Genomic DNA, 21225 nt, shown 5'->3' on the forward strand with positions numbered 1-21225 from the left:
TTTACAAAAAAAAAATTAAATACATAGGTCACAATTAGCCAAGTTCTAGACAAATGGGGTTTGTTATCTTTATTTTTGTTATCCTTAGATATATTCTGGGGGCTGTTTGGATTGGATAACTGAACTAGAATGACCAATTGAAAGTAGCATTGTTTTCTGAACTAATCCTCTTGTTTTTTGTCATACATAAGCAATATATATTTCTGAGTAAAATATAAATATAAATCATTATTCACCTTTGTTTAAAGAAACATAAATCATGCAACAGTAAAGTTGATTTTATGCTCTTCCATACAGTTTCTTATTAAATTAATGGTTAATTTGCTGCCTCACAGCTCTGGGCCCCTGGGTTCAGTTCCTGGAGAACCATCTGAATGGTGTTTGCATGTTCTCCCTGTGTTTGTGTGTATTTCCTCCAGTTTCCTCACATAGTCCAAAGACATACTGATAGGATAATTGGCTTCTGTAAAAACTGATCCTGGTGTGAGAGTGTGCATTTGTGTCTGTCTGCCCTGCAGTGGACTGGTGTCCTGTCCTGGGTGTATCCTGCCCTGTTCCCGTTGCTTGCTGGGATAGGCTCCACTTCCCCATGACCCTAAACTGGATGAAGTGGTTAGAAAATGGGTAGATGGATGGATTTTGTGTTTACATCCAGCAGGGGGCACCATTTCTCTTGTTGTCATAGAATATTTTTTAAGTGCTTATCTGAGTCACCTCGGACAGAACCCCCTCCAGACACCCCTCCCCGGATGCAAGATCCCCTTTTATGGAGCTCTGGACTCTGGAAGGGAGGGTCATGGGGTCCAGTCCTGCATTGGGATTGAATAGGGAAGTGAATACCTTATGTTGTAAATTTGTGTCTAAATCAACATTATAAACAGGAATATATTCTCAAGTGACTGTCCTGGTAAAATTAAGGAATAAATTCCTCTAGTGTTTTTTGCATGAAAGAAATGTACTTTTGGTTGTCATGGGTTACTTTTTTATAGATTGTCAGGGGCTCTGGAACTTGCTGGCATTCTGAGTCTCTTTTTGGTGTTAGAATTGTTGCTATGAGGACAAAGGCTTCTGAGTGCTCGGCAGTGGGTTTATGTATGAGAGGCAAGCCTGAGGCTTTCAGCTGCTTTTATCCAAAGCACTGTCTCCAGAACATAATGTTTTTAGATTGGTTCTCTTAAATGTCTCTGTTTCTTCTCTAACAGCTCAGTCACTCATGTTTTTTAAGAAAGATGCCTTAGTTCCCAGGGCAACTCATTCACTGGGAATGGCTCTTTTATTTGGAGGGTTGCGTTCCCTTAAAACTTCATTAACCCTCTTCTATATAGTTTTCTTAAAGTTTTCACAGACATCACTGTTATTTCTGGTTTAATCTTCCACCTCTGCTTCGACTTTGCATTTGCAAAAGTGGTTACAAGATTTTGGAACATTAGTTCAGACTCAAAGAGTTTTATTAGCAGGGCTGATGAATTACAGTGTTGCCAAAGCAGAAACAATCAACATAACATAAAAGATATTATTAGAAAGCAATTTTGCAGACACCAGTTAAAGCATATTATGTGAAACGCTCACTCTCTGTTCCTCAGGCTGTGACAGATGATCACATTCTGGGCTGACAGCTCTATTGAGTTTTCTCCCCCTTTCTCCAGTGGAATTGGAAGCTGTTCTGGTCCTGGTGGGCATGGAAATTCTGGGATTAGATTTGTTATTTAAGGAAAGCTCTTGTCTAATCCCCAAGCATTTCTCATAGTATAGTAGAAAGTAGGTGGGTGACAGGGCCTTCTCTTTAAATCTTTAAATCTAGATTCAAAACCTTTCTTATCAGAAAGGCTTTCACTTAATTGGTGGCTGGTTTACTCCATTTTCTAACTTCTTATGCACCTCTAAACACTTGTCTTATACTGTATGTACGTTTACTTTAACTCTTATTTTGTAATGTTATCCTTGCGATTGTTTTCCTTTTTTACACCTACAGTAAATTGCTTTGAAATGCAACTTCTAAAGGCGCCATGTAAAATTAAGTTTAGAATTAGTATTAGTACTGTATCTCTGGCAGTGAGCCTGTATATCCAGGCTGCAAAGGAACAAGTAATAGGTTTATTCCATGCTGAAAAAAAGAAGAAAGAGAACACAACGTTTCGGCCGTGGAGCCTTCTTCAGGTGTGAGGAATGTATATCCAGGGTCTGTGCTCCTGTGGATGAGCTAGTGTTCTTTGGTTTGTGCTGTGATTCGGTTGACTCTGAATTGTACTGTTTTAGCTGTACTGTCCAGAAGCTGGCTGGTATCAGTGTGGCTCAGGGCAGTGAGCTTCATGACCATTTGCTTGAGGGGGCTCTTTTCTTGCACATGGAGAATGTTTCTATAGAACTCTGTGCGCAGGGCTTCTATGGGGTGTTTGTCAGATTTTGTGTAATCCTATTCTGTGGTTGGACTCTGTACTTCACTGCCATGTACAGTAGGGCACTGGGATGGGTTACACTTTCAAATTTTCAGAGCCAGATTTAAAGTCAATTGTTAATAATTCTTCATTTTAATTTTCTTTTTAAGAAAAAGAAAAAAATGCCCCAGATGAAATAAAACAGTTGAAAGGTATCCACTGGTGCAGAAAAGGCGGTTGTACATAAGACGACTCAACCTCAGATATTTGACACATTCCTCTCATTAATGTGAAGAAACCTGGGAAACAAAAGAAGGTGCTGTATTTCAAAGCACCACTTGGAAATATTTTCATCAGGAAAACTTATTAGACATATAGAATAGTTGATCAAACAAATGTCAACAACCTACTTAATACATGGACAATTTCTATTTATAGGTAATGGTATACAGTATTAATATGATGCTGTTTTTAAATTCGCACTTTGCAATTTAAAAGTAAAATACTATTAAGTAAAAACAAAAGTAAAAGTGTTGTTTTGAGACTTACAGTCTATAGTTTAGACCTATACTATCGTACTCTTGCACAAAAACATAGTATTCTCATTTAAATATCTGATATTGTTAGAAAATGGTTGTTTTCATTTGAGATATCGTGTTGTGGAGGATCAGTATGTCAAACTCAAGTCAAAATATGCATTGCAGCCAAAGCAGTGAGAACCCTGAAACACTAATAATAACAGAATTTTAAATAATATAAAAGAGAATAGACAAGTATAAACTATTTTGTCCATTCTTACATGACTACTTTGTCTTGCATGACAACTATGTACAATATAGTCATCAATAACTGTATCTAAATATAAGCATACACACAGTAATTATTGAGGTCAGTGTACTGTATATAATACTTTAAACAACAAAATTTTGTTGTTTTAAAAAATACCCATTGCTTAGGGGCTATATCTGTGTCTAAAGACTGCATGTAAAGAAATACTGATCAAAACTGTGAAGCTATTCACACAAAACACCTCAGGGACACTTGATATTTATTTGGCATAACAGCTTTAAAAAAAAGACTTGCCCTTACAAAATGCCTCTACAGCTATGCGCTGTCAGAAAGAATCTTTATATTGAGGAGTCACACACAGACACTGCTGACATCCTTGTTGGTCTGGCTCTGTTTGGAGTGGAATATGAGATCACCAGAGTGATGCCGAAGCGAAAGCATTTTAATCTGTCAAAGAAACTCACAGTACCAAGAACTCAGAAGCCATTTCTTCAGAAATTGGCATTTTTTCCAAGCATGCACAGTGCTTAATGTAAAGATGTCAAACCTTTTTAAAGTTATGTCTTGCATATAAAGGCATTTAGTTAATTTTACTTCTATCACGGAGACATTTTACTGTTTTTGTCAAGTTTAATTTTTTCTGTACAGCAGCTGTCAGATTATTTTGAAGGAGAACTGTATTTGATATTAAGGTGATCTATAGTATTGTAATTGCAATAGACACTGACTTGACCCTGATACTGCCTGATGTACGCAGACTGGTGTTTTTTTAGTTGCTCAGCTTTGCACCATAATTACCTTTTAGTATTTAATTATTTTAAGATGTGGTTTCCATTTCAATAAACCAGCAGCGAAGACAGTTCCCCTGTAAACTACTACAGTTCTCAGGTAAAATAATGATTTTAAAAAATGAGGAATGGGATCATGCCTATTTATGCTGCTAATATTTTTTAAAAGTGTGCACTTTGTATTATTTTAGACTTAATGTTGCTACATGCTTTGTTTTTTTGTGAATAAATTTAATTTTGCCAGAGTTTCTGTGCCTCTTGGCTGAGACATTTGTTTTTAACAAGGGAAAATCATCGTAATTGTGAGGCACTGTAATGAGTTTGATTGTTCACAGGTTTCAACAAGCAGTTTAACAAACTCATTAATTATGTTTTATTGTGGGATTTTGTGCACATTGTTAAATTTTAAGGAGCCAGGCCACATTTATGTCCTGTAGTTTAAATATTTATTCGATTCTTCACACAAGCAGAATTGTACAGGGACCTTTGTGATTTATTTACAAAGGTATTTGCAGGAAAGTCAAAAAATAATTAAATAAACTCCTAACTTCCTCTTTGCACTCTTATTTACACTTTTAAAGCTTTTGTTATTCAAAATAAACTTTATTGCACAATATACATTAATCTTACAATAAGCATACACATCAACAAAACATAAAATCTCTACTAAGTTATAAAAAGATTCTTAAAAAGGTGATTGTCCTTTTTCAATACTTTTAATGTGCATGTGGATGCTGGGGCTGGATTTGCACAATAATCCCTCCAAGCCCTACCGCTTGCTGTTGTCCATGCCTTTTTTCCTGTCCTGTCTCTGAAACTGCGGTTGTCCAGGTTTTTCTTAATTAGTTCCTGTGCAGGGCCCACAATCAAAACCATTTGGAGACGTCGTGCTTCATCCCCCCTCTGTGGTTTGCAAAGGTCCTCTCCTCCAGCCCCCTCACCCTCCACCCTGTCTGGTGCTGGATTAGGGTGTTCCTCGCCTTCCACAGTCCTTGTTTTGTTAGGGACACCAGCTGCCATAGCAGGTACTGTGACCCTTAGCTCAGTCCGGTCAGTGCCAGCCCCAGCTGGATGCACTGGTAGTTGAGTACCATTCTCACCTCCAGGAATTGCATAACTTTGTTCATTCTGCCCCACAAAACTTTGGCAAAGGGGCAGCTACAGAAAACGTGCTTTTGCGTCTCCTCTATGAAACAAGCGTCGCGGGGGCCATGTGGGTTCCTGGTGATAAAGTGTCTTTAGAGGACCTGTCTGGTCGCCAGTCTCTGGTGCACAGCCATCCAGTTGAGTCCTTTAACTTATTGTGGAGTTCCTTTGGCTGTGTCCTTTCCCAGATTTATCTGGGAATCCACAGTCTTTCTCCGGTGACCAGTTGCCCTCTCACCTCGTTGTACAGGGCCCTGTGGTTGGTGCAGAGCTCTGGCTGTCTCGTGACCTCGTACCTCTGGCTCCACTTGGCATGGGTGTAGGTCTCTGGTCGCTTTTCCGCTTTTGGTTCTGTGTTTGTCCACTGGATCAGGTGCCTCATTGGGATGGAGAACCAGAGCCTGACAAAATTCTGGTAATTTTGGCTGATCGGATCCCACAACGCCCGACAGATGTTGTAGAAAAGGATACAGTTGAGTTTCAGGGGAAAATGCGGCAAAATCTCTCCCCCCTTTCTTGACATCTTGTTTCTTGTGACGTACTCATGCCTCGCATCCACAGACGAACTTGAAGACCGTTCTTTGCAGCGCTTGTCTGAATCTGGCCGGCAGTGGGTACACCACGGCCAGGTAAACTAAAGCCGAAAGGATGTCTGCTTTCAACACCATCACTGTCCCCGTGAGGGTCAGCGATCACGTCTTCCACAGCCCCCGCTTCGCGTTCACCTTGGCATTCATTCCTCACAGTCCAGTTTATGGTCTCGTTGTCGGAATGAAGCCCCCAACATCTTAAGGGTCTCTGTGCAGACCCTTCCAGGGTGCAAAGAACTTGAGCTTGCTCTTTCAACAGCTGAGCTTCGAACCCGAGTCTCTGGAGTATTGCTCCAACCCCCTGTCTGAGCTCAGGAACAGCGCCGTGTCTTCTACATGCCAGGAGATCTTGAGGGCTTCCCCCGTGCCTTCCGGTATTGCCAGACCATCAATGACTGGGTCCTGTCTCAACCCCTCTGCCAATGGCTCTGTGAAGAGAACATAGAGAAGTAGTGAAAGAGGACACCTTTGTTGTACTCCAGACTCCTGGGGGATGGAATCCCACAGATGTCTGTTTACTTTGACCCTGCTGCAACCTTCAGAGTACAGTATCCAGTGAAACCGAAGTGATCCAGCAAGCTGAATAGATAGCTGTGGTTTACTTGTCTTGAAGTCTTTCACCTGCTCCAGGCTCACTATCATCATGGGCACGTTTGGGTGGTCAGCCCAGACGATGGCGTCCCTGGTGAGCTGGAGGTTCCAGCTGAGGGATCGCTCTTTCACCTCATATGTCTGGTCGCTGTTGATGATGTGGGTCGGGGAGGTTCTCAGTGTGCTAGCCAGTAGCTTGGACAGCATCTTGACTTCCATGCGGAACATTGTTATTGGCCTCCAGTTTTTGAGGTCAGCGGCGTCCCCCACCTGACGCCTTCCCTCGTTGTATGTCTGAGCTTTCCCTGGTGAAAGATTTCCTCATGGAGCAGGTCGTGTGCACGGAGATGTAGTCTAGGCGACTGCATACTCCCCTGGAGTTTCTCTTAACTCGTTCCCACATCATTTGGGCAACACCGCCGGAAGCCGTCCACCAGGGAGAATTGCTGAGCAGCGACTCCAGCTCTGCAGAACTGGGAGTGATCCAGGGACCCCTCTTGTTGCTCTGCCTGGCTGGTGTCCGGTGTTGATGGGGTCGGTGGTGTGGCCTCTGTTTTGTCCATTGTCTCGGGGAGAGAAGGGGATCTACCCTCTCCTGTTTCCCTTTTTCCTGCTGCTGGTACCGGCTTTCTGCCCTTGACCACCTATGCAAAGAATGGCTTGCTTATTTTGGACTGTAAAAGCAGATGCCCTTCAGTGCAGCATCCGGTGCACTTCATGGTGGCCATGCAGTCCTTGGCCGTGTGACCCTTCGGTGCCGCAACTGCAGCTCTTTTCTTTATGGCAATAGCTTCTGCATTTCCTGCAGAAGTCCAGTCATCTTGGGTAATAGTGCTACCCTCTGTCTCCTCCAGTGGAGAACTGCGCCAGTGGGTTGTGGAGCTTCTTAACTGGATGTCTTCACAACCCTCTCTTTGTATTCAGCTATGCAGCTAAGCTGCTTACCAGCTCCAAAACAAAGTCTCTGTCTTTGACTCTTTCAAAACTCACGTGTCCACAAATTGTTTCTCCACACACTCACGGGGTCAGCTGATTGCTTCCGTCCCTTTCCAATCTGGTGGATTTGCACTGCAGAGGATCTGTCCTCTGTTCCTGCATATCAGATCAGACTAACCCCAAAAATCTCTGCTTCCTGGTTTTTAAACTATTGACCAATTGTCTTATACCAACTGGTCAGGTGACTGAGGTCAGCAGGTCATTTGCAGCTTTTGTGGGAATGTGGTGGAGTCAAGAGTCTCCATTTTGTCTGGACCTTCTGTTCTCTTGCATCTAGTTTTTTGCCTGTGTGTTTTAGCAACAGGGGTACTGTGGAGGTGTAGACAGTGCTTTATACAAGATACATCTACATTATTTTAATCAAGGACTCAACATCACACGCTAAAGCACTTACACAAAAGAAGAACTCTCTAAATATACCTTATATTTTTTGTCTGTAGTACTCCCAATGCAACACTTTTTAAAGAGAATTACAAGAGAAAAAGAATTTTAAAGAATTAGGTCAATAAATGTTTAGCCGAATTTAATTTTAGGTAAAGTCAAACTTTCCAAACCTTCAAAAAGCATTTTTCTTTGTGATTAGTTAGTGGTTTTTATATAACATCTTTTATGTAGCACTTTTCTTGTCAAAGCATCCCGAGGCATAAAAGAGGTCAGATTAGTTTTCAGCAACGTCACAAAATGTTCTGTGTATACACAAGTGTTTTGTTTTATAATATATGCAACATAGCAAATTGCACCGAGCAGTGACTGGTAACAGCAAGTTAAATTTAAGTTCAACACTTAGTCTCGTTCTCTGCAAATGGGCAGTTCGTTGTGCAAAGAAGTTTCCCTTATTTTGATACCTTTCTCTGAAGTTTGCATGCGTCATGTTTTTTTTTCCACTGCATGATTTATTTAGGGTAAGTAAGAGACACAAAAAGATCTGTTCTAAATAATTAAGCAGGGTTTGGATGACAAAACAGCGAAAACTGCTTCCTCCTTCAAGGTATACTGCATGTCCAGAATCCAGTAAACAGCAACTGTCCTACATATTCCTACAGCCAGTGATAGAAACCATTGATATCAAATGCTGTTATTTGTTTCATAAGGTCAAGTTTTAACTTGAAGTACTGCACCTTTGTTTTTTTTAAATAGTTTTATTAGAATCATTTCTCTTTTGCTTTTCGTGATATTGGAATAGATTTGTAAACATCTGCATTTTCTTCATTTAAAGAAAGTCAGCATCATTTGTATCATCATCTTGTCCTTGTCCTTGATTGAGAATCATCTCATATCGCCGACCACCTAATCTGCGTAACCTTGTTCACAGCTCCCTTAATCACTATCAGCAACCATCCACACCAGGCACTTTCCCCTGCAACAGAGTTCGCTGTGTCACCTGCAAGTCCATATCTAACACCACACTCATTCAAGGCCCCTCAGGACAATTCTGGATCACTCAGATGACATCTTGTACCTCCAGCTACAGAGAACATGTTAGGGCTGTGAAGATTAAAGATCTCTCCAAGCCCATTGTTTCTCATTTCACCTCTGACGGCCATGGCCACTCTAATCTCTCCGTCTGTGTTCTCAAAGACGGTTTTCCGAACTCATACATCAGAAAGACTACAGAAACCAAAATTATCCTGCAGCTAGGATCACATCTTCCCCCTTCTCTTAACGACAGACTACTTTTCTTCTAAATTCTCTCTATTCATTGTAGGTTTCATTTCACACCTCTCTTCACCTATTCTGACTTCACACCTCCTGATTGTCCTCTTTCTGTCCCCTGCTCCCGCACCTCGCTCCTCCTTTCTCCCAGCTTTTGTTCTCCTGCTACATTACCTTTGCTTACTGCCCTGTCTTTTTCACACCTGAAATGCTGTGCATTTTTTTTATCCAGGAATTACTGTTGACCTTGAATCTATAAAAACACCGCAAGTGCTGTATATGACGGATATTTACTGAATTTCAGAATCTTTGTTAAGAGTTTGCATTCTTTATGCTCTTTGGCTGAAGTGACTTCTTTTTCAGGGCTGGAGAAATTTCCTTCTTCTTCACTCTTTAGAGCCACTGATGTCTGTGTTTACCAACAATATTCATCATGGAAACAAAAGGGCAGATTAACTTGATTGAATGTCAAAACATTATAAAGAACTAAAACGTAAGCAGTGTTGCATATAAAAAAAAACATTACATAAAAAAATAGACTGTTTCTTTGAGCTTGAGCCGTTTCGAAGTTAAAAAATTGCTTTACAAATTTCATGGAGTTGTGAAAAACAATCGTTGAGTCTACCAGGCTAAGTGGCAAGTGAATGTGTGTCTTTTAGTACAGTACATATTAAACACAGTTAGCTGCAGTTTAACAGCCACACAGCAGTTTAGAATACACAACCTCCTTCTCTGAGCCAGAGTGGGCATTTGCCTGAAATCAAGCAGGAGTGAAGAGGTTAACCCAACCACACTGCTCCGATGGCTGTAACAGAAATCCTTCTGCCATCCAATTTCATTATGGATTCTGAGCACACTGTGACACAGGAGATCTGCGTATTCACACCAGGGCACTCAGTTGGAGCCAAGGTTTGTGAAGACTAGACCTCTTGTGTGAACGGGTTGAGAGTCACTATGGAAAACTTCTGGATGTACCAAGTAGATTATCAGGAAACTGTGGAGGTTTGGTTTATAATTTTTATTTTGGGCTGCTGCATGTTAGGATTGGATGTTTAACGATTATGAGCCAGTGTATGTCGTATCCAGTTTACTTTTAGCATCATATAAGAACTGATTTTCAAAGCATTCCTTGCTTTGTGAATAGTTTTTGTTGAGATCTTCTGCATCAATAAATTCATTTTTGATTAACCAAGCTGTTTTCTGCGTGGCTGAAGTTAAATTGTGATTTAGTCTTGTTCTAGTTAAAAACTGTCATAGTTGAAGCCTTGAAGATCATAAGAATGCTCAAATTTAAATTGGAAGTACATTAGACTTTTATTTTGAACCCTCTTTACACTCATTTTTATCATTTCCAATATTGACACTCTAATAATGTGAATGAACAGTAAGATATATAAAGCTTAAAATATTGTGTGCAAGGTTTGCTTTGGATTTTTCAGAAAGACCTACAAATTCTTCAATAATGTAATTATGGTGTCTTTTATGGATATAAATACAGTAAAGTGTTTCACAAAGCATTTATCCATTATGTGAAAAATATCTTGGGATAGCTAGGAACAAAAAACAGAAACCAGTAGGGCAGACGAACATTTTAATGAGGAAATCACAAATGGAAATTTCTGGGCGTTTTAAGATTCCTCTTGCAGATTTTTGAAAGAACGACTTGTGTTTTGAGCTCATTGTGGTGCCTCTTGCCCGCTCCAAACCTCGGTTGCGTGTGTCGCCTAGTAATATGTCCCCCATTGTGTCCTCTGCGAAGGAAATAATCGGCCCTCCTTCCCATTCCAGTGATGCTGTCCTCTTGCTGTTTCCTCTCGCCAGTCTCCTGGATCGAGTTCCACTTCCCCACAAGGCGCAGAGTCCTCCAGCCAACAGCACCTCCACGATGGCAGCGACAACTCCGACTCCCCGGCCAGCAAAGAGGTGAGCTCGCACGGCAGGGCTCCGGCAACGATGACACAGACAGCGACAGAGTTCTCACACATTCTCCAAATACTACTAACAGTCTCTTAAAAATATGAGCACAGATCGTAACCTGGAATCCCTGTCTTACGCATTTGTCAGACATTCACGATATGCTACTGTCTTTTACAAATCTGAGCACAAATCATATTTAACCTGGAATCCCTGTCTTAAGCACATATACAGGTGTGATTTTGAAGTGGAGCAAATGTCCTTCTCAAATCTAAAAAAAATGCCAGAGTGTAAGAAGTTTCCTTGCCTGGGTGACCTCTGCCGTTCTGCCCTCGCTGCTCCGCCCTGCTGGTTCGTCCCTCACTACCTGGGCGCAAACCCGGGTCTCTGGCTTCACGCAACAGAGAACCAGGCGGCTGAGCTAAAGGAGACCTCCCCCAGCCCGGGCGGCTGAGTTCCCTGTTATGCGCAGGGAGGGCGGTGACGTCACTGCACTGCAACCAGCTCCGCTACACATAGCTGCGTAACATTGCTTGTGTTCTTTGTGGACAGTCATTTTCTTGAAGTGTTGTTGAGATTTGGAATTCCAGTATGGTTCAATCATCAAAGACCCTTTGCTTGTACAGAGTTTGGATGGAGCCCCTGTGGTCCAGGTGTCACGGGTTCAAGTCCAGGCCTTGTGACCAGGATTTTCCAATGGATGATGCACAATGATTTGTATCTTCCCCTTGGACTGCTCTGAGATTTCTCTGCTTACCAATAAACATTTTTAAAGGAACAAGTGAAAGGTTTATTCCACACTGAAAAGAGATGAAAGGAAACACAACGTTTCGGCTGTGGAGCCTTCTTCAGGTGTGAGCATGGAATAAACCTTTACTTGTTCCTTTGCAGCCTACGCATGCTGACACAGCTACCTACTTGAACATTTTTAAAGATGTTTTTAAAATCTTTATTTTAGTAGACATTTTTCAAAAGGTCTTCTGACCATTGAGGGGGGATTCTGACTTAGAGGCATTCAGTCATAATCCCACAGACGGTAGCTTCGCACCATTGTCTCCTCACCCAAGCACAGACACCAAATGTCTGAACCTGCATGCAGTTCCTCTTGTACCGAGCAGGATTACTAGTGCAGCAACACATCAGCAGTAGGGTAAAACTAACCTGTCTCGCAGCGGTCTGAACCCAGCTTCTTGGACATCCTGCAACTTGCAGTGATGGCAGGGGGAGGCATATCTTTCCCCCTGTTCAGGAACTGGGGATTTTGCAGCACATCAAATGGCAGGTGGCTCTGACAGCTTGTTATGTTGGAGGAGGGTGTCTGAAGACTCTCATTGTTTTAGTCTCAAAACCTTAAATGTATATACAAATGTCAATTCTAAATTAAATAAATACACAATTCGCCCACTAAGTTTCTTTTTTTAACAAAATGTCATCTGTATGGCTTGTGGGGTACTGTCCCATTGAATTTATAGATCAAACTCCTTGAATTTAGGGTATACTGTAGCTTGACACGTGAAAAAGAGAAGTACAACTGTCTTTTTATGTTACCTGCACTCAGTTATACTCAGTGTTGCATATTCTTAATTTTTGTATGAAGTGAACTGTTAAGGTGAATAAATCATGAATGGTAATTAGGATTGGAAATTTTTAGAAATGCATATTTAACAGGTGATATTGTCTATTTCGAAATCTGTACATTTGAATCATAGTAAACAAAATAGGGTAGTGATGCTAAACCACATTTTAATATTGAGTATTACTGAAGTATAATAGTATGGTCTCTATAATAGTATGGTTACTATTTGTGCTGTTGTGTTTTCTAAAATGTCGTGCATAAATACTGTAGATCTGCTGTTGAGCCCTGGGGTCAGGCTCATGATTCAGATTTGTGCCCATCTCATCAGTGGGCCATGAAAGCAAGTGACAAGATTGTGCTGATCTGTCTTTGAGGGCTTTGCCTTTTGAATTTCACAGATGTAGGTGTTCACAGACATGTTTGTGCTGTGCTTGAAACACTGTTTTGTTTCAATTGCAGTCAAGGAAAAGCCTGGCTTCCTTCCCAACTTATGTTGAAGGTAAGAGTTTCCGTTTTCTAACGTAAGGAAATAAACCTTCTAAATAGAAATGATACAGTATGGGAGAGACTGCATGTAAGATTCGATAATAGTGAGTATTTGTAGTGCTGAACTACCTTGTAATGTCATTGTGGTAGGCCAGCCTTAGTAAGGACTGTAGTCACAACTGACCTGCTGGTAGAGGCCACAAAGTAAAAGCCTTAAATAGACTCACTTGAGATGGATTAGTTAATTAACAGGATAACTGATGGAGGGTCAGCAAACACTTTCTCATATGGGTTACAGTAGATTAGTGGGTCGTGTTGTCATAAAGGACGTCTACAACTGGTGCATAACAGAGAAGAGCTTTGCTGAAGACTCATTGCCCTGCAGCTTCACAGTCCAGTGTGAGGTTTATGAGCCACCTTGTTAGAGGGAGCCCTGTCACTGTCATGTACAGCAGTCAGACCACAACAGATCTCAGTGCAAGCCGACATATTCCACCTGTCACATCAAGTGTGTTTTATTCATGTGCGTTTTTGTTCTGCTATGGAGGTGACAGCAGCAGTCCTCGTCTCTAGGTCTTCCTGAGAGCACAAGGCAGGCACATGACAAGTCTTGACATGACAAGGCAGAAGGAACACATGTATTTAATACTGTCTCATAATGTGTACAGTAAATTTAAATCTTATCAAAATCAAAGATACTTGTTCTTGTCTCTATTACTGATAATGTTCTCCTTCTATGATTTGACATCTTACCCTGTCTTAAGCATATTTTGGAAGTAGTTCATATTAAGTAGCAGAGTACATTTAACAGCTGACTAATTTAAATGATCCTGCTTTTACAGTATATTGAAAATCAACATTTATTTTTTTGTTCTTATGAGTCATTTTTGTCTCTCTGTTTGAAGCCGAGGCCAAAAAGAACATTTTAATGTGGATCGAAGCAAAACCTGAATGAAACTGGAAACTCTGTCTTGGGTTTATTCTTAATCTTTAAAACTTCTAGGGGTGTTTCAGTGCTTTCCATGTTTTCCCAACAGCTAACCAGTGTAAACATTTCTAAAATGAGGAGGGGACTGCAGCTGTTTCAATATTCTTAAGTGACATAGCAATGAATACAATTACAACTCATACACAAGCTAAATATTTGTGTCAGGGTGTTCATCTTCTGTAGTTGAATTGGACGCTGTTGGGGCGTCTCTCCATTGCCAGGCTGCTCTTGTGAGATGATGTCTTCTGTTTTGCAGTTCCTGGGCCCTGCGACCCTGAAGACCTTATTGATGGCATCATATTTGCAGCCAATTACCTTGGGTCCACACAGCTGCTCTCAGACAAAACCCCCTCCAAGAACGTGCGCATGATGCAAGCCCAGGAGGCCGTCAGCAGAATTAAGGTGATGAATCCAAAACAGGTGACACTAATCTCCCATTTACTGACGCTGCCAGCTTCCCTTTTTTTGTCTTAAACACCCTGTAGGACTGAATGTGGGACCTGTAGACAAACAGCAAGGATCAGACACCTGGTGCAAATGCATAGTCTAGCTGCACCTGTGTCTGGTTCTGGTAGACTGCAAGTTTCAAAGCAGAAGAAAAATGTGATTTTGGCAAATCAGATCACTCTCGAGCTTCCTTTTTTTAATTTTGGAAGTGTGAGAAGGTACGTTTTTGGCCAGATTCTGTATATAGCAGGTGAAGTTCTTCCTGCTCCTGCTGGGATTCGATCCCAGTAGCTCGCAGGCTCCAAACACGCACAGTACCAATCCCTATAGGCAGTGGGTAACTGCACCCTGCCCAGAATACTGGGTGTTACACTGTCTAGACTCAAGAGAGGGTGATGTTACCTCTGTAACTAGCTCAGTACACGGAGTTCTGTTAGATTTGCAGGCGTAGTATGGCTTCTTACAGTACCTTCCAAATTCTAAGTCTGATATACTGTAGAACACATAGAAAATACATCATAGAATAACTTGGTAAACATGGAACAGCTTGCACTGTATAAGGGTTTTTTAAAAAACACATATTTTTAGACATTGAAATAGTGTTCATCCATTAGAGTTACTTTTTAATAAACACTTTCAGTGGTGGTACAGAGAGGCGTTAAAACAATGTTTCAGTACTCGTATTGCATTTTGACAGGATTCTGAAATATAGTATGGTTTATTTCCTCATGACCTCTAACAACTTAAAGCTTGACAAGTGTTCTTTACATTTATCAACAGTCATAGTGATTTTAATTTTAGCGTTTCATACAATGGAATATTTTATTCTGATTATGCACACTATGAGTGCACAGTATTAATATCACCAGATAGCTTAATGCTCTATCTTACTTTTACAGATATGGACTTTATTCTGTCTTTAACTGCACAAGATTAATTAACTAATGTAATAAACAGTTTTTGTGTTAGAAATTTTGATTAGTTCATGTCATATTTATTGTTCATGTGTAATATAGACATTTTCTTTTTTTGTTGTTTTTTAGCAAACATTTATTAATAATACAATACGCACAGTAAGCAACACACAACATTAACACACAACATACAAGTTACAATATTTACAAACAAGGTATGCATCTTGACCAAACAGAGAACCCCGGACTATTGCCAAGTATTCAAATCCTATTTTTGTTTTCCCAGTAGAGCACCATCTTTATTAGAATTGACTTTCCTCAATATTAACTGTTGGGACCATCCCCGAGAGACACTGCCAGGTCCTGGTTAACCTGTCCCTCAGTCTCTAAGGGCCACATCTCGTCCAGGGCAGGGTGTTCCGACAGCACTTGTCAACATCTGGGTTTTCTAGCACTGGGATTTTGCGGCCATCAAAGCAGCCCTCCACACACTACCGCCCAGACGGTAGACACAGCTCTGCGGAGCACATGAAGTAGATTTCCTCATTGATGTAGGAGTAGGAGGAGCTGGCCAGGAACTGGAAGGTGTAGCTGTGGAGGCGGGGGTGGTGCTTGGGCAGAGGCAGCCTGGGGTGGATGTGCAGGGTGGAAGTGTGGCCGTAGTCCAGAGCATCACCCAGCCAGTCTGACCAGAGCGGGGAGTAGTGGTGCTGGGACCTGGAGCGTTCGGCAGACACACCTCCAGGTAGACTGGGTTCCCCACCTCTTCACCAGGTAGCCTGTGCTGACCAGATTCCCCTCACATGGCGACACTCCACCAGCGGTCTGGAAGTGCTGTCTCTGGTAATGACTCCGTAGCTCTGGATGTTGCGTCTAGCCAGGGATTTCACTTCAGCCAGGTAGATGGTGGTCTCTCCCACCACAAACGCGCATAGATCTCACAGACAGTTATGGGGAACTGGGAAGAGATTTTATTTCTCTGCGTAACTGCTTCATAAACGTAACAACTTGCATCGGAAAGTGCTGGTAACTGGTTTGTGTCCAGTTACTAGCACGTGGAACAAATTAGAGACTTGGATTTTAATAGAAGATGTAGTGTTGCTTTTCCAAGTTTTTGCCTACGAGCAGACAATTTGGAACCAACAGTGCCCGTAGAGCGAGGGTTGAGTGTACATTAAAATAACCTGTGCAAAACCAGTCAGTATCCTTGCCTTTTAGCCCCCCACTTGTTTTCAGTGAACTGGAGAGTCCTGCAGTTGCACCACTGCATGGCTGCTGCTGTGGGGCTTGACCTAATGTCACACGAAGGCCTCTTCCCCACCCGGGACTGCAGAGATATGGCTGACCTTTTCGCACACTAAAACACTCCCGTCACCTGATCTACCATTCAACAGCAGCCTTGCGTGTCAAGCCTCTCTTGTTTCTAACCTGACATTGAATGTTTTCAGGCTTGGCTGATGGGCTACCATAACCTTGTGCGTTTGTTTTGAAACTGGCGATACGGTCTGATGACCAGCGTTTAGCCAGGAAACCTCACAAGCCATGCTGCCGTGATGCCTGCTTGGAATGCACCCAATTCTGAAACCAAATACAAGCTTCCCTGTTCTGGAATTGACTAAAGATGTCAGTTTTTCTGTTGCTGTTCCTACTGCTTCTTAGTGATCACATTATGTCCCCTGTCAGACTCATTTCCAATTGCAGTATGGGGAGCTGAGTTTGGGTCATCGAGCATGGTTTTAGCCAAAAAAACGGATGGATGAATGAAAACATATCAATAAACTATTTCTGTGCTGTATAACTGATTCTTCTCTTTTTGGGAAAATAGTATTCCACACTTGGGTGAATTTCTCGTTTGCCTTCAACTGAAAACCAACAAGAGATTTAGGCTTTTTTTTCCTAAAAAACCTAAATTTCCTGTTCAGTGTGAAAGCTGAACAGGAGTGAGTTTTAGAAATATCTAGAAGGGTAAATGTTGTGTGACGTTTTTGCAAGATCAGATTGTTTCCCCTTTGTTAATCTTGCTGGGCCCATCTTAATTCTGCCGATGCATTTTGCCCACATCATGCTTTCAAATGTCTTCAATATTTGGCTCTGCATTTTTTATTGCATATAAAAAATGTTGAATGCAAAAATTATTTTTACAAGCACGGGCTGCATTCCAGATGTGTCTGTACCCAGTCATTGTTAGTTTAAATTGACATTCATGTTCTTTTTTTTTTGTCAGACGGTGGAGGAGACAAGACAAAAAATATCAAAGATCCACAAACCTGTTGAAAACATATCCGCTCTGCTGTGATGCTGAGTTGTCTTCAGCTTTGTGTTTTGTTCTTGTGATTCCTTTGCATTTTTCTTACCTTACTTCTGTCAGTCGACAGAATAACATGCTGTACATCAATATGCCAGGTGTTTAGTTTTAAAATTAATATTAATGCATTAATGCATTAAAGAAAAGGAATAAACACACATAATAAGCCCAAATTTGAAGGAAAAAGCGATAGTACATAAAATTCTGCTCTTTATACAAGTAGTTCTTGTTTTACATGGCAGATAATGTTCCTGAAAAACATTGCGTAAATCAACAATTTATAAATGAACTGAGTATTCATGTGCCTTTTTAATGTGCCGTTTATTTTAAAATCTTGTAAGTAACATTACATATGCTTTCCTTCTTTAGATTTGTAGCTGACTATTATAGTTTTTTATTTATTGAATTTTAAGGCCGTTGGTTTTGGTGTTTTATAATGACTTTAAATTAACAATGTTTTATTTACAAGTTATTTCTGAATTTCATTTTCAAGATTTTTTTCATGCAGTAGTTTACCTTGCCTGCGTGTTATCTTGAAGTTATTCTAGATTTCATACAATATACAGTAAATATAAGGCACAGTCTAAGACAAGAAAGACATTTTAATATACATCAGGCATCGAGTAAGTGTGAGATGAACGGAGGCTGGAAGAAGACAAACACAGAGAAAGCCAAGCTGCCTGTGTGTCACTTAAGTGACAATGGCTGACCAGCTCATAGCACTCAGCTTATATTGTCTCAAGCGCTCTGCCGGGCTGTCTGTCCCTGGCTTCTCCAAATTAAGAATGATAGTGTCCTGTATTAGGAAGTGGTATATTGTATATTCTTGTGAAGCATTAAACAAAAAGATGTGCTAACTTAGAACATGTAAATTGAGGAGTACCTGTATACTTAAACCTTACTTATGTTTGACTTTCACCTGGGGCTTTTCTGAGAAGCAGGGTATTACAGCAAACCACTGTCCATTGTATACAGTATTTAGATTATGTTTTGTGTATTAGACTCTGGGGAAAATACATGAAATAAAATAAAATTTTAAATAAAAATAATAAAGCAGTAAGGCTATAAGTTAGAAGAGGCCATCTGGCCATCTGGCCCATAGAACCCATTAACATTCCTTATATTTTGGTAGAAACGTTTCATCTTATCATTTTGTCTTTGTTTTGGAACCGAGTTTTATTCTATTAAATTTGAAATTAGAAACATTAGAAATTAGAAACAAATGTAGAAACATTTACCTAAAAAAACTCACTAATCAATAATTTAATACTACATGTTGAAATATACATCGAGGCAGCAAATTTTATCAAGACGTGTAAAGTCTCAGATTATTTTTTTTCTTGTGCACCTACTTCATTATTTGCTGTGTATTTAACTCTGAAAAGCAATGAACTCTGAAAAAAAACTAGCAAAATTTGAGCAAAATGTATGCTTATACTATGATTAAAATGTAACGTTTTTAAAAAAAACAAGAGCGCCATCTGGTGGACAACGGCCTACTTTTATTGTAGTTGTGCAGTAGAAAAAAAGCACCACATCAATAGAAATTCAGCATTGAAATTCAGCATCTTCTCTTTTACAAAATACCATTATGTCCTAAAAAGCATTTTAAAAAGTTTTTTTTTACCTTTATCAACAATATAGTTTTACCTTTTGAAGAGAATTTGAAGGGTTAAAAAAAGAGTCACGTTTAGTTGGTCAATTTTTAGAATCCGTTTTAAATCTGCTGTTTGTTTCACAATGCAAAGCTACTAAATATTCTATTTGTACAGTAGGTGATGCTGTCTTTAAATGTGCAGACATGACCAGAGTAAAAATATTAGCTGCAATATGTTCCTTATTGCCTGATTTGACAAGGGTGGCTGAAATCACGTGGCCCTGCAAGTGTGGAGCTGTGGTCAGGGTTCTGGACTCACAACTGAGAGGTCATGGGCTCAAAACCCGACTGGGACACATGTTGTTCTCTTGAGAATTGTGCGTCACCTGAATTTTCAGTAAACACAACTAGCTGTGTAAATGGCAAAATGTAAGTCAGTTTCGGTTCAAGCGACAGTCCAATAAATTAATAGTAATAGCGGTGTTTGGAGAAGCAGGGACTTTTCCCTGTCCCAGAACCTGTATGTGAGACCCTTATGCAGTAAGAGGCTCGTACAAATATGTGATTCTTTGTTTGTAATCCATTTTTTATATTCAGAATCCCAGCCAGGAGGCGCAAAAACCAGACTTTGTCAAGTCCGGAGTCTCCAGGCAAAACTGATGTGTTGCTCCCCCTGTCTGACAGTCTGTGTGGCTCTGCTCTAACCATTCTCCTGTCTCTGTTTATTCCATGCTAAGCAGATGGCCCAGAAATTAGCCAAAAGCAGGAAGAAGGTGCAGTAAATCTGTCATTGGCTTGATGTTTTCTGCCTGTTGCTTTGCATTTTTGCCTTTTGATTTATCTTTTTTTAAATTTAATTACATTTTCTGAATCCAGCAAAAAAAGAAATTTAAGTTCATGGTCACAACTTCGTTTGTGAAAGCATCTCTGTGTTTATTTCTTTATCTGATATTTTTCATTTCATGGGAAATATGCAGCTCTTTGGACTTTTCCAGGCATTGACCAACAAGAAGAAAATCTGTGTTCAGTGGAGTTGTTTAAACAGTAATTGATATGTGGTGTAAATTGCTGGATGCAGAAAAGTATTATGCAGGTGTGATACATTTTTATGTAGTTTTGTGACTTTTTTACTGATTTCTGTGGTGTTTTCTGATATGTTTGTACCCAGTTCTGTTTACTTATTCATAATGACATTTTAATTGTAGTGCAGCTTCTCTTTAGGTTTCATAGACTGTGTCCATGGCTGAGAATAAAATAGCCTTTACTGTTACATATCCCTGCGTAACCCTTAAAATACTTTGCTAGCAAGTGCTGTTCCAAAGATGATTGTGTCTACTTAATAAGCTGTTTATCAGAGTTCCATTGAAGGCAGAATACAGTGGCATTTTGCTTGTCCATGTAGGTTTTCGTGACGTACAGTTTATGGAGTGAGTTTTTTCTGTTTGTTTCTTTTATTAATCCAAACTGCAATATATAAGACTTCAGGTTCAGTGCTTCAAAAGAGGACATGCTAGAAATGCATCTGTTCAAATACAGAAGTGCTTCCAGCCTTCAATTTTTCTCTGGTGTGGTTGTAACTGACTGCTGACTTTTTGCTGTGAGCAGGTTTTAATAATAACAATAATAATGATAATAATAATAATAATAATAACAACAACAGTGATGACAGTTTTATCGGTGATAGCAGTCATGATTAGAGTTCCAGTTCTGTCTTTGCAGGCACCAGAAGGCGAGTCCCAACCCATGACTGAAGTGGACCTCTTCATTTCCACTCAGAGAATCAAAGTGCTGAACGCAGACTCACAGGTAGAGTTCAGTCAGCCTGTCTCTCTTACTTAAGCTCCCTGTTCTCCCTGTAATGATACTGAAAGGCTGGAGCTGGTGTCTCGTTGTTCTGTCACGATGTTTATGATGTTCATGCCATGTCTGTAAATAGTACACAAAGTATTCTAAGATAGATACATATAAAACTAACCAATTTACTCATGAAGAAGGACAGTTTTATATTAGTTCACTTTGTCTGGTTGAGAAACACCAAACTGCGTGTAAGGATTTTGAAGCAATCGAGTT

At 40.4% G+C, this 21225-nt stretch overlaps 1 protein-coding gene across 4 annotated transcripts in view; it reads left to right on the forward strand.

Moving 5' to 3' along the window:
* The window catches only part of apba1a (amyloid beta precursor protein binding family A member 1a), a 97631-nt gene that overhangs the window by 63389 nt on the left and 13017 nt on the right, over nt 1-21225 (forward strand). For 3 of the 4 annotated variants that reach the window (XM_088909962.1, XM_088909965.1, XM_088909963.1), the window contains exons 4-8: nt 10750-10851; nt 12878-12917; nt 14149-14294; nt 19896-19928; nt 20875-20961. In XM_088909962.1, the coding sequence (XP_088766088.1) occupies nt 10750-10851; nt 12878-12917; nt 14149-14294; nt 19896-19928; nt 20875-20961 (408 nt within the window). The remainder of the gene's footprint in view (nt 1-10749; nt 10852-12877; nt 12918-14148; nt 14295-19895; nt 19929-20874; nt 20962-21225) is intronic. The other variant, XM_088909964.1, reaches the window with a different exon arrangement.

The sequence above is a fragment of the Atractosteus spatula genome, chromosome 3 (genome assembly GCF_055471065.1).
Source record: "Atractosteus spatula isolate fAtrSpa1 chromosome 3, fAtrSpa1.hap1, whole genome shotgun sequence".
Taxonomy (NCBI): domain Eukaryota; kingdom Metazoa; phylum Chordata; class Actinopteri; order Semionotiformes; family Lepisosteidae; genus Atractosteus; species Atractosteus spatula.